The sequence below is a fragment of the Phycodurus eques genome, chromosome 5 (genome assembly GCF_024500275.1).
Source record: "Phycodurus eques isolate BA_2022a chromosome 5, UOR_Pequ_1.1, whole genome shotgun sequence".
Taxonomy (NCBI): domain Eukaryota; kingdom Metazoa; phylum Chordata; class Actinopteri; order Syngnathiformes; family Syngnathidae; genus Phycodurus; species Phycodurus eques.
The window spans coordinates 23,520,481-23,536,751 of record NC_084529.1 but is presented as its reverse complement, the minus strand read 5'-3'; the positions used below and the strand labels follow the sequence as shown (position 1 = coordinate 23,536,751).

General features: G+C 40.6%; 1 protein-coding gene across 1 annotated transcript; it reads left to right on the top strand.

Annotated features, from left to right (window-relative positions):
- Positions 1-1,556: 1,556 nt before the first annotated feature.
- dnaja2b (DnaJ heat shock protein family (Hsp40) member A2b) lies at positions 1,557-15,817 on the top strand. The gene is made up of 9 exons (XM_061678197.1): positions 1,557-1,751; positions 2,717-2,776; positions 6,896-7,122; positions 9,776-9,856; positions 9,945-10,078; positions 10,174-10,370; positions 10,466-10,610; positions 14,436-14,563; positions 14,633-15,817. Exons 1-9 carry the CDS (start codon positions 1,674-1,676, stop codon positions 14,819-14,821), a joined length of 1,239 nt encoding a protein of 412 aa, XP_061534181.1. The 5' UTR covers positions 1,557-1,673; the 3' UTR covers positions 14,822-15,817.
- The last annotated feature ends 454 nt before the right edge of the window (positions 15,818-16,271 follow it).

The window sequence follows — 16,271 nt, the reverse complement described above, 5'->3', positions numbered from 1 at the left end:
TGTACCCCGCCTCTCGCCCGAAGATAGCTGGGATATTGTCCAGCACGCCCGCGATCCTAGTGAGGATAAGCGGTACAGAAAATGGATGGCTGGATGGATTATTTGAACCAAATATACAGAGTCAAGCTATAAGTTTGGTGAAGGTACAGTGCTGAGGTCTTCAGACAGCTCCGGGTGAAAAAGACCCCGGAAGTCTTCGGCCATGGTCTTTTACAGTGGAGACTCGTTTCCTGTCGTGACGTCATCCCGTCGCAGACCAATTCCAGCTTCAATTCCAGCTTGATATGTTGTGTGATTGTTGCTCTGTGTGACTTAACTGTGACATGTGTACAAATGTACATATAGTGCAACTATTGTTTGTGAGAAGAGCTGGGTATGTATCTAAAATGGAATGTGACAGACAAAAGCATGTATGCAGTATTATGTTAGCACGCAGCCAGCAATTTATATCAGAGCACCTGTAGAAATATTAAACATCTACATTTTATTTTGTTTTACCAATGTCTTCAACAACTACCAAAATTGACCATGTCCGATGTGCATATATGATCTTATATGTATAAATAAATGATATATGTGTATTTTACTTTTGTCCAAAGACACCAGCGATAAAGAAAACTAAATTTTAGCAAGGTCGGGTTCAAACCATCATGTCATCAGCCTGAAGTTACTGCAGCACACACAACAAGTTTGCTAACATGTTTTCCGGGTTTGATCACGCGAGGTTCCGCATAAACCGGATTACTTACGTAGTGTAGTAGTCCTTCCTGTGTTGAATGTATGCCTATAAGGGAGCGGCCTACTCAATGACGTCAGGAGCTGGATTCAGTGGCAAACTGGCTTGTGACCAGTCCAGGGTGTACCCCGCTTCTCTTGCCAAAAAGTCAATTTAGGTTAGTAGAAGACTGCTTTGTGTGTGCGTGCTCACCAGATACTGCAGCTACCGCCCACATTCCCAAAACATAAATGTTCGGTTCGTTAAAATTCTTAAAAGTTTCTGTGAGTGTGAATGCTTGTTTGTCTATACAGTATGTGCATTGCACTCTGCAATTGGCTGGCGACCAGTCATGGGTGGACCCCGCCTTTTGCACAAACACATCTGTAGTAGGCTTCAGCTCACCTGTGGCCCTAATGAGGATGATCAAGGGTGATAAATATAAAAAAAATTAACACTGCCAGTCCTCCATGTTAACATGGATATTTGATTTCAACAACCCTCAATGGCAGTGAAAGAGTTAAAATAAACTGTTTACAACACATTTTTATTTTTTTATTCATTTTAATCATCTAAAACTGACCACGCCAGGTCTGTCGGGTTTAAAAATTAAATGTGGCCCTTGAGCACTTATTAATGTGTGGCCGCTGCCGGTGTGAATTTGGTCTTCATACAAACACAATTGCTCTCTGCATTCGAGCGTCACAAAGGGCGTCACGATACGTAAAGCTAATAATAAAACCTGATTATGGCCCCGTATGAAGTTCTAGAATTCCTCTCTGCCCGCCCCCCCCCCCCGGAAGTGCCACTGCTCTGGGGCGTCTACGTCAGAAGGGGGAACTTTGTTTCTGAATCTGGCAACCCGGGACGATCCCAGCCGGCTTAGCGCGTGTTGCCTTCTTCCTTCCTTCCCTCATTCAGCTGAACGTCCGCACAAGGCAGTCGGCTTCTAAGCATCATGTCGAAAGTTGCGGACACTAAGCTCTACGACATCCTCGGCGTCTCCCCGTCGGCCTCTGAAAATGAACTTAAGAAGGTGAGGGTTTTTCCAAATTGAAATTAGTGAAACGGCGATATAGGTCACCTGTAAAATGGGCCTAGAAATAGCTTACCAACGTGAGCTAGCTGGCTAGCTCGCAAACTAAGCGAGATAACTGAGTATTAAACTGCACGGCGTTTGGTTCGGTGACGGTGTTAACATATTTCTGTTCCTATATGCGCAGTATGTCGCATTTCATTTGTACACTCAAAAGCTCGTGCGAGCCGAACGTTAAAAGGAAACTGGCCACGAGTGTCCTACATAGCTTGCCGGATATTAGACGATATATTTCAGGAAATAGCCCTCGCCATGTAACCCTGTAAACGAACCATAAAGTACATGGACCAGTACAATTAACATTATTGTGTGTTCATACGTCTTGCATTAATCGTGTTCCATTGCTACGCTTAGGACAAATCGCATTTATTTCAAATAATACATTAATTTAATGCTTAGGTATGTTAAATAGTCTTAGAATTGTAATGTCATATAATGTCATGTCTCACATTTCTTGAAAATGCCATACAAATTTGAAGCTTTTTTAAAAATTTATTTATTTATTTATTTATATAAATTTCGTGTGCTTTGGTGAAAGTTATCCAAAAAATTAAACCAGTTATATCACCTGAAAACTGCTAAGGTTTTAATCCTAACATTGCATATTCTTAACAATACTATGAATCGCCTGATTATCTCACAATTTCAAAAGAGATGCTTTCATGCAAGTCTGTTGTCGTACTATCAGAAGAATGGTTTATTGTTTTAAAGTGAAGCGTGTGAGATGAAACGTCTGACAAGATGGTTGGAGGTGTCAAAGGCAGCGATGCTCCTACGGGTGTCCTGATGTTTTTGACACCAGGCCCATGAGCTGATCCCTTAGCATTTTTAGCTAGTATCTGAGATCAAGGCTCTGGTTTGTGCTTTCTTTTTTGATTAATGTAATTAACTTTGGTTTATTACAGGCCTACCGCAAATTGGCTAAAGAGTACCATCCTGACAAGAACCCAGATGCTGGAGACAAGGTATGAAATGCTCAGTTGTTTTTACATGGGAGAAAAAATGGTGGGGCACCAACCACTTTGATAAACTATATACAAATTCCATTGGAAATAAGGGAGCTGGAAATAATTTGTTTTAAGTTTAAGATGTGTTTATCATTAGACATTTAACTGCACAGGCATTGTTGCATGTAACATTTTAAAATTGCCACTCAAATGAACAAAAAGATGTCCACTGTTGAATAATACAACAAAATTGATTACCGTATTTTTGCGACCATAAGCTGCACCGTATTAAAAGGCGCAGTCTCAGTTAAGGGGTCTATTTCTGTATTTAACACATACATAAGGTGCACCGTATTATTGGGCGCAGGCATGGTAAAACACGCTATCTTAAAACATACGGTAGCATGCCTGCACGTGAAAACATATGCTAGCATGCATTCTAGCGTATGTTTTTAAAAAGGCAGCGGGACCAAAACTGAGTTCGGTTGTACTTCATTGAAGTATTTAACAATGTAAACAGTGAATTTGGTTGTACTTTATTGAAGTATTTAACAATGTACTCGTGTTATTTTTTGATCAATCCTCATCCACAAATCCATCAAAGTCCTCATCTGTATCCGAAATGAACAGCTGGGCAAGTTCTCCATCAAACATGCCGGGTTCCCTCTCGTCATTGTCGGAGTCAGTCTCGTTGCCGGGCGGCTGTTCGGCAATGATGCCGGTGTTTTCCTGCTTCCTCCACTTGTGAACCATGGATTCGTTGATCTTGAATCCTCTCGCGGCTGCTCGATTCCCATGTTCCTCCGCGTAACTGATAGCTTGCAGTTTAAACTGTGCTTCGTAAGCTCGTCTCTTTGTAGGTGCCATTTTCGGGGGTCCTTAGCCAAACCGATGTTGTTTGTACATACCGGCACTATATACCTACTGGGGGCGTGCCTTTAGCGTCCTCTTTCACGCACACCCTTCCCCCTTTAACGTCCGCCTTTCCTCTATATAAGCAGCGTGTCGGCAGGAAATGCTCCCAGCCAGTCAAGCAGAGCGCTCATCAAAGTCACACAACAGTTACAGATTTTGGAACTCGGTGTACACATAAGGCGCGCCGTCCATTTTGGACAAAATGTAAGACTTTTAAGTGCGCCTTATGGTTGTGAAAATACGGTACTTACCCTTTGACACAGGCCTCGTATAGAGTATTTCTCTTCATGCACGACAATTTAAGATTCTTACAAAAAGTGTAAAAATATGTTGGACGTATGGTAAAACTTGCCCAACTCATTTTCTGATCTACGATGCGCCATAGAGTACTGACCAGCTTGGACGCGTTATTTCCAGTCCTGTGGTCGTCATAACATTTTTCTTCCAAAAAAAAAAGTCCAGTGACCTGAAGTTGTAAGATACATTTTGTGCAACTCTTGATGGAAAATCTTGATTGAATTCTGCATATTTTGTGACTAATAAAATATAGTTAATTTTAATAAGCACGTTAAACCTGAGCGGTTTTACTATAATCTACTGTCGCATGTTCTTTAAAGAAAATGATAATAAAATTTCTCTTCCTGTAACAACATTGCATAAGAAAATCTCCCAACCGAAACAATTGTAACTACTTTATTTCCTGCTCACTTAGCATATTTAGCATCACTTGTGATATTCATAACTTCCCTATAAGAGAATAAAAAAAAATTGGCATTTGTCACTCTTGCTCACCAAGCTGTTGGGGCGCCATGCCCCAGGACAGGAACAGGAACTCAGCTGGTCAGACAGACACAAACAGCACGATCAGTATTACAAGACAGTAATTTATATTTGCAATATGATGGTTTGTATTAAGGCCAGCGGTGATTCAGTACATCAATAATTGGTACCAGGACATGAGAGCTACTTCATTAATAATTTTTCTATGAACACATAGACCAAAGTCTTTTTTTAGGAGGAATGTCAGACTCCTTTCCCCTTAAGCATTGCCGGTCTCTCAATCCTAAAAGCCTAACCCTTTAAACAGTTCTAATTTTTGTGCACCTGTACAGTCGATATAACAAGTCTACGCACCCAGGTTTTTGTGATTAAAAACAAAGAAAAGAAAATACTTTTACCACCACCGTTGTGACCTATAACCTGTATAGTTTTCAATTGGGGGGAAAAAAAAATAGAAAAAGGAAAAAATGTGTAATAACCTTGTTGCTTAAATATGCACACCGTTAAAGGGAGATTATTGTCACATGTACTAAACAGTCAGGACTTGCCAGAAATTCCAGCAGCTCTTTCAGTGTTGCTCTTGGTATCTTGGCAGCGTACCTGAACAGTTTTCTTGTCTTCATCAATTTTGGCCCTCCAATGTCCAGTGCTTGGTAGGGTTGGGCATCGTTTGAAATTGAGCGATTCCGATTCCTTAGTTTGATTCCGGTTGCAAACGATTCTCGATTCAGATTCTTTTATGGAGCTGGGTCAAAACATTTTACATGGTTTAAATAAAGGTCCAAATTATGACCATTCATTTTCTTAGCAGCCTGCAGCATAGACTAAAATGGACATTTGACTCAAGGTTCTTAATAAACCAGTATCAATATCAAACTTATGAACTATGAGGCAATGTGTGTGGAACTAACCCAATTGACTTAATATTCATGAATTAATGTTTCAGCTAAAAGTTAAATATAGCATTGTTAAAATTATTATTATTGTTTAACTCGCCCAGTTGACTTTAGTGATAGCTTTGTTAATATAGCTACCCCTGTATTCTGTTTCATCATGTCAAATGGTTTGTTTTAACTAGACCTCTTGTTTTAAGCTTGTAGCCTTTTATTTTGAAGGGTACGCACCAGAACTCAGCATTTTGGCACGAAAAGTAACTTGACATGGCACGGTGAGTGTTTTTGATTTAAAGAAAAATTTTAGGAACAAAATGCTATAAAACACTGATTCCTTCCCCTACCCACCAATGAGGCACAAGGTTAGTGTTTGTGATACTGTGAGACGTTTGTGAATTTTGTCCCAATTTATTGTGATGTAAAGTTGACGGTGAAGTTTTAGCCCAACGTTAATCTTTGTCATCGCCGCTCATGTTGGTTTGAATACTAAAATAAATGCTAAAAACCATCAGTGCAAAAGTACAAGCACACTTTTGTTCGCCGCCACCGCAGTTGGGCACAAGCATGTCATCGTGCGCGTTCCTCTTGGTTGGTTTACGCCGTTTCTTCATTGCTTTTCGCCACTTCTTCTTTGCGGGGGAGGACTAGGCATCGAAACTGAGAATGGAAATTTTTACTTTTGAACGGTTCCGGGAGAACCGGAACATTAGTCCCGGTTCCAATCGGTTCTCTATTCTTGATGCCCAACCGTAGTATTTCGTAATGTAATTGTTGTGCCATATTTTCACCACGAGATGATGACTGTCTTCACTGTGCTCCATTGTTTATTGAATGCATCAAATTTTTTTGTATCCTTCTCGTGACTACATTTGAACAATGAGATCCCTCTGATGCTGCGAAATCTCTCTGTGGGCATGGTTTGTGCTGTAAGTTTCATCCATCCATTTTTCGAACCGCTTATCCTCATTAGGGTCACGGGCTGACTATTAGGGGCTGGCTATCCCAGCTGACTTTGGGCGAGAGGCGGAGTATACCCTGAACTGGTCGCCAGCCAATTGCAGGGCACATATAAACAACCATTCACACCCGTGCTCTAAGTTGTTATATGAAAATGGCAGGAAAAGCCTACTAGAACATCTACACTTTAGGTTAATCGGAGGTCATTCAAATGATGGCAGGTGTGTGCTGGCTCCAATTTAACATGAGTCATTGGTTTATTCTGAATACAGCCACATTTTTTTCACTTGTTGTACAGGTTATAGGTCAGGAAAAAGTATTCAAATTCTTTATCTTGGTCAATTTTATTTATGTCACAGAAATCTCGCATTTGAACACGGGTGTGCAGACTTTTAATAGCGACTGTACAAAATATCTCATCAAATTATTTTCTTTCTGTAAAACAGGATGTTGTGGAATTTGAAATAATAGGCTTCGTTTTCTTTTTAAATCAAAGAGCTTTTGTAGCTTTACATTGTTTTTTTTTGTGTTTGATGCCAAAGCTTCTGACATGGCAATAACTTGCTTTGTGTGTTTAATTTTTGTCAACCAGTTCAAAGAAATCAGTTTTGCATATGAAGTACTGACAACCCCAGAGAAGAAGGAGCTCTATGACCGCTATGGAGAACAGGGACTACGGGAGGGTGGAGGCGGTGGGCCGGGTATGGACGATATCTTCTCTCACATTTTTGGCGGAGGACTCTTTGGGTTCATGGGGGGACAGGGCAGAGGCCGCAACGGAGGACGGAGGCGAGGCGAAGACATGGTGCACCCTCTGAAGTAAGTGACCTTCATAGGGGGCATATTAGGGACAATTGCCCCCCCCCCCCCAAATTGCTTGTAAATAAATAGTTGGGCCTCTGGAGTGTCTGCTCACCAGAGGTGGGAGTAAGTCACATATGTGCAAGTCTCAAGTCACTGTGGGGGGAAAAAAGCAAGTTGAGTTGCTGATAAATTTCAAGCAAATCAAGCCAAATCATTACTTAGTTTAAGTGGCAAGTCAAGTCATACAATATAGCTTCAGTCACAATATATAGTGCAGTGAAAAAGTTTTGGCCCCCTTCTTAAATTCTTATACTTTACATCGTTTCCCCACTTTAATGTTTAAGACCATCAAACAAATGTAAATATCAGACAAATGTAACCCAAGTGAACTTTAAATGCTGTTTTTTAATGATGATTTCATTTATTAAGGAAGAAAAAAGTTTACTGGCCCTGTGTGGAAAAATTAATGGCCCCCTAAACCTAATAACTGGTTGGGCTATCCTCAGCAGCAACCACTGAAATCAAGTGTTTTCTATAACTGGCAATGAGTCTTTCACATCTCTGTGGAGATATTTTGTCCCACTCTTCCTTGAAGAAATGTTTGAATTCAGCAAAAATGGAGGGTTTTCGTGCACGAATGAACGAACATTTCAATCGGAATCAAGTTTGGACTTTGACTAGGCCTCTCCAAAACCTTAATTTTGTTTTTTTTGGAAGCCATTCAGAAGTTTACTTGCTGGTGTGTTTTGGATCGTTATCCTGCTGCAGAACCCAGGTGCGCTTCAGTTTAAGGTCACAAACTGATGGGTGAACATTCTCCATCAGGATTTTCTGTTAAAGAGCAGCAAGTTGTCCATGTCCTGAAGAAGCAAAGCAGTCCAAGACTATCACACTACCATGACCATGTTTGACTGTTGATATGATGTTCTTTTTCTGAAATGCTGTGCTATATGTATGCCAGATGTAAGGAGACACACCTTCCAAAAAGCTCAGCTTTCATCTCATCATATAATCTCCAAAAAGTCTTGGGAATCATTCAGGCTTTTTTGTGTGTGCAAAAGACGAGCCTTTATGTTCTTTTTGGTCAACAGTGGTTTTCGCGTTGGAACTCTGCAATGGATGCCATTTTTGCCTCGTCTCTTCCTTGTTGTTGTGTCATGAACCCTGACCTTAACTGAGGCAAGGGAGGCCTCCAGTTCTTTAGAAGTTGTCCTGAGTTCCGTTGTGGCCTGCAATGAGTCATTGCTGTTCTGTTGGAGTAATCTTTGTAGGCTGGCCACTCCTGGGAAGGTTAACCACTGTTCCATGATTTTTTTCTTTTTGAGGTTAATGACTCCAGTATGGTTCGCCGGAATCCTAAAGATTCAGAAATGGATTTTTTTTAACCTTTTCTAGACTGATGTCAGTTACTTTATTTCTTGACTGTTCTGGAATTTCTTCGGGTTGTGTAATTTTATTGCAGCTTTTTTAGATCTTCTATCTGAACTGATTTTGGCGAGGCAGATTCTGTTTAAGTGATTTCTTGATTGAACAGGTCAAGTTAATCAGGCCTGCGTGTGATCAGTGAAAATTATCCAAAAAGTGTGATTAGCCAGTTAATTCATAATTTAACAAGGGACCGACAAGGGTCACAGGGCCAGGTAACTTTGAATACTTTTTTTCCCCTTAATAAATTGCCCCGCCCCCAAACACACACATTTCTTACCTAAAAAAACAAAAACAAAAAAAAGCAAACTGTCTCGATTAAAATGCAGGTTTCCAACTCTAATTGAGATAATTTGTCAAGTCATGTAGTTCAAGTCAAAGTCAAGTCTCTTGGCTAGAAGTCTAAAGACAAGTCTTTCTGAAATATTTGACAAACAAGTCATAAAACTGGCAACTCAAGCTTTACTCCAGCCCGCCCCCCCCCCCCCCATCTCTGCCGCTCACTTATCAATTGTGAAACTACACAATTAAGTAATCTTATGCAAGGTGCCTATTTCCCAAAATGTATGAAAGCGAGTCTGGCTTTTGACATGTAATGATGTAACAGTGTGTCTAATTTATATAATACACCCCTACATTGAGTTACTAGTCTTGGCCTTGGCCTTTTTCAAGCAACGGTCGGACTACACTATCATTTCAAAGCCAAAGAGAAGCAGAGCTCCAGTGGTTGCACAGATCAGCAATAGGTGTCAGAGTTAACCTACACATCAAAAAAGTTGTTGACATTGGGGTGGTGGATATTTGTGTTTGCTGATGTGTCAGCTGCTTGTGTCACATACATGGATCTGCACACTACTGCTAATTGATATGTTATTTGGCAGCTTCAAGATGAAGTGCGTCCTTGAGTGAAAATGAAATCATACTTTTACTGTCTTTATTTTGTATTTTAGAGTTCGCATTTTCTTCGTAGTAGCAGCAGCACACTTTATCACAAGCCCCTAATCACGCCCATCTGGTCATCATAGTAACGAAAGTCATAATCGGCATTGGCCACTCTGTAGACTGGTGGCAGGAGATTTTGCCGGATGATAATTGCTTCAGTTGCATGAAACGGGACTCAAAAATGGTTGATTTCATTGATCTACAAAAATAATCTGAGTTTGCTTTAGTCTTTGATCCTTGGGGTTTTCAGTTGTGAAAAAAATAATGTTGTTGTAAAAATATTTTTTTCCCCCTGTCATAGAGTTTCACTTGAAGACCTCTACAATGGTAAAACTACTAAACTCCAGCTGAGCAAGGATGTGCTTTGTGGTGCCTGCAATGGGTGAGTCTTTGAGTGTGTTTTTTACTGTTTCAGTAACACAAGTGTAAACTACACTGGCAGTGCTGACATTCTCCCAATTGCCGTTCAGTCAGGGGGGCAAGGCAGGCGCAGTGCAGAAGTGTGTGGCATGCAGAGGACTAGGTATGAGGGTGGTCATCAGACAGCTGGCCCCTGGTATGGTCCAACAGGTGCAGTCAGTCTGTACAGACTGCAAAGGAGAGGGTAATGTGACAGGAAACAATTCAAACAATTTGACGTTTCATGTATGGGATTAAAAACTAATCTCAAAAAATGTTCCACATGTTGTGTTTGTACAGGCGAGTTCATCAATGAGAAGGATCGCTGTAAAAAGTGTGAAGGTCGTAAAGTTAGTCAGGAAACAAAGCTGCTAGAGGTACACGTGGACAAAGGCATGAGACACGGACAAAAGATCACATTCACCGGGGAAGCTGACCAAACGCCAGGCCTGGAACCCGGAGACATTGTCCTGGTCCTACAGGAGAAAGAACACGAGGTTGAAAAAAGCGCAAATGAAAAATTGACTAGGTCATTTTTCAAATCAAATTTTTTTTATTTTTTTATTTTTTATTTTTTAATTCTCCATCTCAGGAATTCCGCCGAGAAGGCAGCGACCTTCACATGGTGCAGCGCGTTGGCCTGGTTGAGGCTCTGTGTGGCTTCCAGATGACTGTCACACACCTAGATGGACGCCAGCTGCTTGTCAAGTACCCACCTGGCAAGGTCATAGAACCAGGTACACATGCCTACTTCTCAGTTCAGTAGTACTTTGACTTAAGAGTAGGGTTGCAACTACAAGTTTTCTTTTAAAATATTTTATAGATTTTTATGCCTTTATTAAAAAACAAGACATTATTTCAAATTGCACAAACCGGTTGAAAATTGCACAAACAGGTTGCTGTATTAACATTTCAGAGCGGGTTGTGAGCTTGTCAACCACAGCAAACAGAGTTCGAGTGTTGTTGAGGTTCTTACTGGTGATTTCAGAAAGGTGTTGCTGTCTACATGAATGGTAAAGTCTCCCATTATGAGAAAATAGTTGTAGTCATTACAAATACCTGACAGCAGTTTTGAAAAATTCTCCATAAATTTTCCATTGTATCTTGGTCTATAAATGATTAAAACAATAACCTTTGGATCACGTTTTACCCAAAAAACATATATTCAAAAGAGCTAAAATCACCCAGTATAATTTCTTTAAACTGAAATAATGACTTAAAAATAGCAGCAGGACTACTGCCTTTTTTCCTGTTTTGACACTTGTTCATCAAATAAAAACTTGCTTAAACACAAGTATAGAACGCTTGGGCTGTTTCGTTTTTTTTTTTTTTTTTTTTTTTTTTTTTTTAATGGTTATAGTTACCGTAGTATTGGTCCAAATTTCATTTAGCTTGTCATGCCTTTACACATTACTGTATGTAGCAGTAATGTAGTGAATGTTTGTTGTTTATGTCTGGTTTTACGTGTCTCTTTTACAGTTACAACTACAAGTGAGAGTAACAAACAGCTTGAAGCATGAACGTTTTGCCTGTTATTCGGATAGCTGATCGCTATCTAGCTAGGCTATCAGACTGCACACATCCCCTCTTGAGTGACTAGTTTGAGCATGGGTCCTCAGTGACTCCAACATTGCTTTTCAAAGCTTGCAAGCAACACATTTAGTATTGTGTACTGCAGAGTTAAATTCTCAAACATTCGAAGTCCCAGTCATGGTAAAAAACTCCAACAACAAAGCAAAATACAAAACATTGGCTCTGCTCTTAATATGACCCTACTTCGCCACACTGCTTTGTGGCATAGCTCTAATCATCACGTGACACAACAAATCGATAATGAAATTTGAAACACTTTTAAATATCGATTTATATTTTTGGGCGATTTGTTGTGCAGCCCTACTTACAATTGTACCAAATTACGAATTACGAGCCAATGCATGGTAAATGTTTTTGCTTTGTTGTAAACTCAAATTTGAGCAGGTTTCAGGTATGCTGCCGCTAGATTAACGCCACAATATCCACCCAGCATGTCACATAACTCATACTTTGAGATGAGTAAATTGAGTTATGAGCTCAGTCATGAAACAAATTTAACTCTTAAGTCAAGGAACCACTGTTCAATAGCCTTTATGCAGCACATGTAAAATCGAACGGGATGATTGGGTAGAAATGTTGTAGTTTTAAAGGGGATATATAGCAAATTTAAAGCCACACTTTCAAGCAATTGCCAGACTACACTGAGTCAAAGCCAAAAGGTAAGCAGAGCTGCATTGAGTTTTGTTGGATGTACAGATTAGCATTAGCTATTAGCTCCTGATGAGGGACATAAGCTTGAATTTTGACAAAAAATGGAGGGGTTGTGTGTTTGTCGATGGCTGCTGCATGCGCCACATGCAGGGATCTGCCCTTGTGATGAAGTGCTGCCTCTGCGAGTGAAAATGAAATCAGTGCTTTTTTTGCTGAGTTTTGGGGGCTTGTGGTTGGGTTAGGCATCATTTGAATTTGAGCGATTCCGGTTCCTTATTTGGAGTCCGGTTCCAAACGATTCTTTATTCCGATTCTTTTAGGGGCTGGCTCAAAAAAGTTTGCATGGTTTAAATAAAGGGTGTCCAAATTATGAACATCCATTTTCTTAACGGCCCGCAGCATAGACTAATATGAACATTTGACTCAAGGTTCTTTATAACCAGTATCAATATCAAATCTCTGAACTAAAAGGCAATGTGTGTGGAACTAACCCAGTTGACTTAATGTTCATTAATGTTTCAGCTAAAGTAAAATATTGTAATCAATTTTATAAATAATATCAATATAAATTGTTAAAATAGTTATTTTAACTGTTTTAACTATTTTATTTTATTGTTTCACTCACCCAGTTCACTGAGAGTTGACTTCACTGACAGCATTGTTAAATGCTATATAGCTGCCCCTGTATTGTTTCATCACATGAAGTGGTTTATATGTGCAAGTTTTAACTTGGCTTCTTGTTTTAAGCTTTTAGCCTTTTATTTTGAAGGGTACGCGCCGGAACTCAGCATTATGACACAAAAAGTAACTTCGCACGGCACCGGTGATTGTTTTTGATTTTTAAATGGATGGAACCAAATGATATATAACGCTTATTCCTTTCCCTACCCACCGATGAGGCACAAGGTTGGTGTTTGTGATACTGTGCGACAACGTTTGTGAATTTTGTCCCAATTCATTGTGATGTAAAGTTGCTACGGTGAAGTTTTAGCCCAATGTTAAGCTTTTTTTGGTCATCGATGCGTTAAGTTGGTTCGAAGACTAAAATAAACGCTAAGAACCATCAGTGCAAAAGTGCAAGCAACTGTTTACCTTGTTAGCTGTCTCAATGTTGGAATGGATGTATTTTATTGTTTCACTCACCCAGTTGACTGAGAGTTGACTTCACTGAAGCTCCGTGCGGGGTAGGCTGAGGCTCGGAGCGCGTCACACGCTACACATCGGGAAAAACTTATTTGCACAATATAATCTTATTCCAAGTTTGCACTGAGGCGGCTGGTCATTAATTTTAACAAATTTAAGACACACTTTTGTTCGCCGCTGCTGCCGTTGGGCACAAGCACGTAATCGTGCCCGTTCTTCTTCGTTGGTTTACGCCGCTTCTTTGTTGCTTTTCGCCACTTCTTCTTCGCGGCTGGAGTACGAGGCATCGAAACTGGGAACTGAAATGTTTTAATTTGAACGGTTCCGGGAGAGCCGGAACGTTAGTCCCGGGTTCCAATCGATTCTCGATGCCCAACTCGTGGTTCACTTTTCGACTGGGCTCAAAAAGTGTCCACCCCCTAGCTTTGCCGTTAGTCAAAAAGCTGTACTTTGCATTGGCCCTGCAGTAGGGGGGGCGGGTGGGTGGGGACTTATTTCCATAAGACAGCCCCGTCTGCCAGGGTTTTGGGAGTGGATATGTGCTGTTTTAAATTGTGAATCTTTGGAGCGAAAGAATGCATAATATGTCTTTAATTCTACAATGGAATCAAAATGTTTTTATTTGGTGTTGACTATCCAAAAAGAAAACCCAAAAACATTTACTACACTTATAAGAGAAACCACTAGGTGTCAGCAGGTTCAACATAACCATGTAGTGTTTTTCATTCTTTAAAGTTTGCAGCATGCTATTGAGTGCAATGAACCCTGGTTATTCTTGGAGTGATTCACAGACTCACCTTGCATAGCAAAATTCTGAGAATAGTTGATGTTCCTCTAAAATATTTAATTGCCTTTTATTAGTAGTTTAAAATCTTAAGTCATTACCCTTTAAAATAAATGCCTCATGGGTTATTTGATTATTTTCTGTGCATTTTATGCTTTTTTTTGTTCAAATGTGCTTACAATGTGTTTTAATAAGTTTGAATGCGTTTAAAGTGTATGGCAAAGCTGAGACTATTTATTTTAAATACGCATGATCTCTATTGAAGATTTTCACCCATTGTGGGTGGGCCTGGAATGTACCCCCTGCAATAAGTGAACACAATACACACTGTATTGTATTGTGTGATGGTGATCTAATAGTCTTATGTCGCATATGTCTTTCCATCTCTCAGGCTGCATTCGCATGGTGAAGGGAGAGGGAATGCCACAGTACAGAAACCCCTTTGAGAAGGGAGACCTCTACATTAAGTTTGATGTGCAATTCCCGGAAAACAACTGGATTAGCCCCGAGAAACTGAACGTGAGTCACATTGGCGAGACGCTTTATTAGAGCACTGATGATTACAATGATCAATAACCATTCTTCTAGGAGCTGGAGTGCCTGCTGCCGAGCCGCGCTGAAGATCCCCTCATTTCCGCTGACGCTGAGGAAGTGGACCTGACGGATTTTGACAGGAGTCAAGGGTCGGGTGGGGGCGCCCGGAGAGAGGCCTACAATGACAGCTCCGACGAGGAGGGCGGCCATCACGGCCCGGGGGTCCAGTGCGCGCACCAATAGAGAAGACATTGACGCGTTTACATTGCACCATCCTTCCAGCCCCACTGACTTGACACACACATCTCCTGTCACAGAGACTAACCCAACACACATACACACACTTTCACCCTCCTCAGTTCTACGGTGCCCATAAGAGATGCTGGAGTCGTGGTGATCATTTTGTGTTTAATGGACGGTAGTGCTCAGCAAAACCTCAGCCCAAAATTGACTCAGACATCCACGTTGGCTGTTCACTCTGACAAACATCAGTCGGTCTAGTGTAAAAATAAATAAAAAAAAAAAAGTGAATATTGTCGACTAGTGTACATGGTTTAGTGTAATCTATCACACACAAGCATGCTGCTTACCTGCTGACGTCGTCATACAACCTGGGCCCACACATGCACGCACACACAATCTTGTGACATCAAAGACAACGTCAAGCCTGAAGAGTCCACACAGCTTCATCCTCAGCCATGATTTTCCAAAATGGTCACCCATGCTGTCTCCTCGCTAGAAAATGAAGTCCTGTGTTGTAGTTTCTATCTTTGAAGTTTTGTTAGTGTGTTTCTTGAGACCACTCAACATAATCTGTGAACTTGAATGTTGCAACCTTTTAGGATGATCGCTATTGCTGCCTTGTGTTTAAGCTGTAAAATAACATGTGCGGATGCTGTCAAACTATTGAATGTTTGCCAAGAAATCTCCCACACCCATGTCAACGGCCCCCAACTCATAAGGGCAAAAGACCACCATAAATAGCCTAATTGTTAGAAAACAACCTGTTACTTTGGAGATTTGCCCCCAAACCTTGTCAACACAACCTCAGCCTTTTTATTGGATTAATAAAACAGTGCCCTGTATAGTACTGAACTCTTAGCGGCCAACTTTATATGATGGACGTTCTGATGCTTCAGTGTGAACATTTGGTCGCGGGGTTGTCATCAAGTGATATTACTGTTACTGCTTAAGTTTGTCCAGATAATTAAACTGCATAATAAACAATCTGCAAGTCCAGCATTGTTTACCTACTGAGAGTTAAACGTTTTGAGAGATGTGTTCACAGTACTGGATATTTGTTCTCCTTTTAGCCAGACACTCATTGGATGCCAGTGTTTTGGTCCAGCATGTCTTCTGGTTCTCTACTTTGGAGATTCGCTGGAGCCAGGAGTTCCCTGAAGCCTGCAGTGTTTCTTCAGAAAGAAAGAGGGGGGGAAAAAAAAAAAAAGGGGACATACACAAAAAGTTAGTGATTTTCAGTTTTCGGGTGAAATTTTCAGAAGAACCTAAAATGCACCATAACCATTATTTTCCTCTTATTTTAACCACTAATGTAACAGTCCTTTTTGTACATTGTGACAGTCCTTTTTGTACATTGTGTTGTCTAACAATGCGCTGTAAGGCGAAAGTCAAGTGTTTAATCCATGAAAATATTCAAAGACGTCCACTTCAATGCCTTTCTGTGACTTCA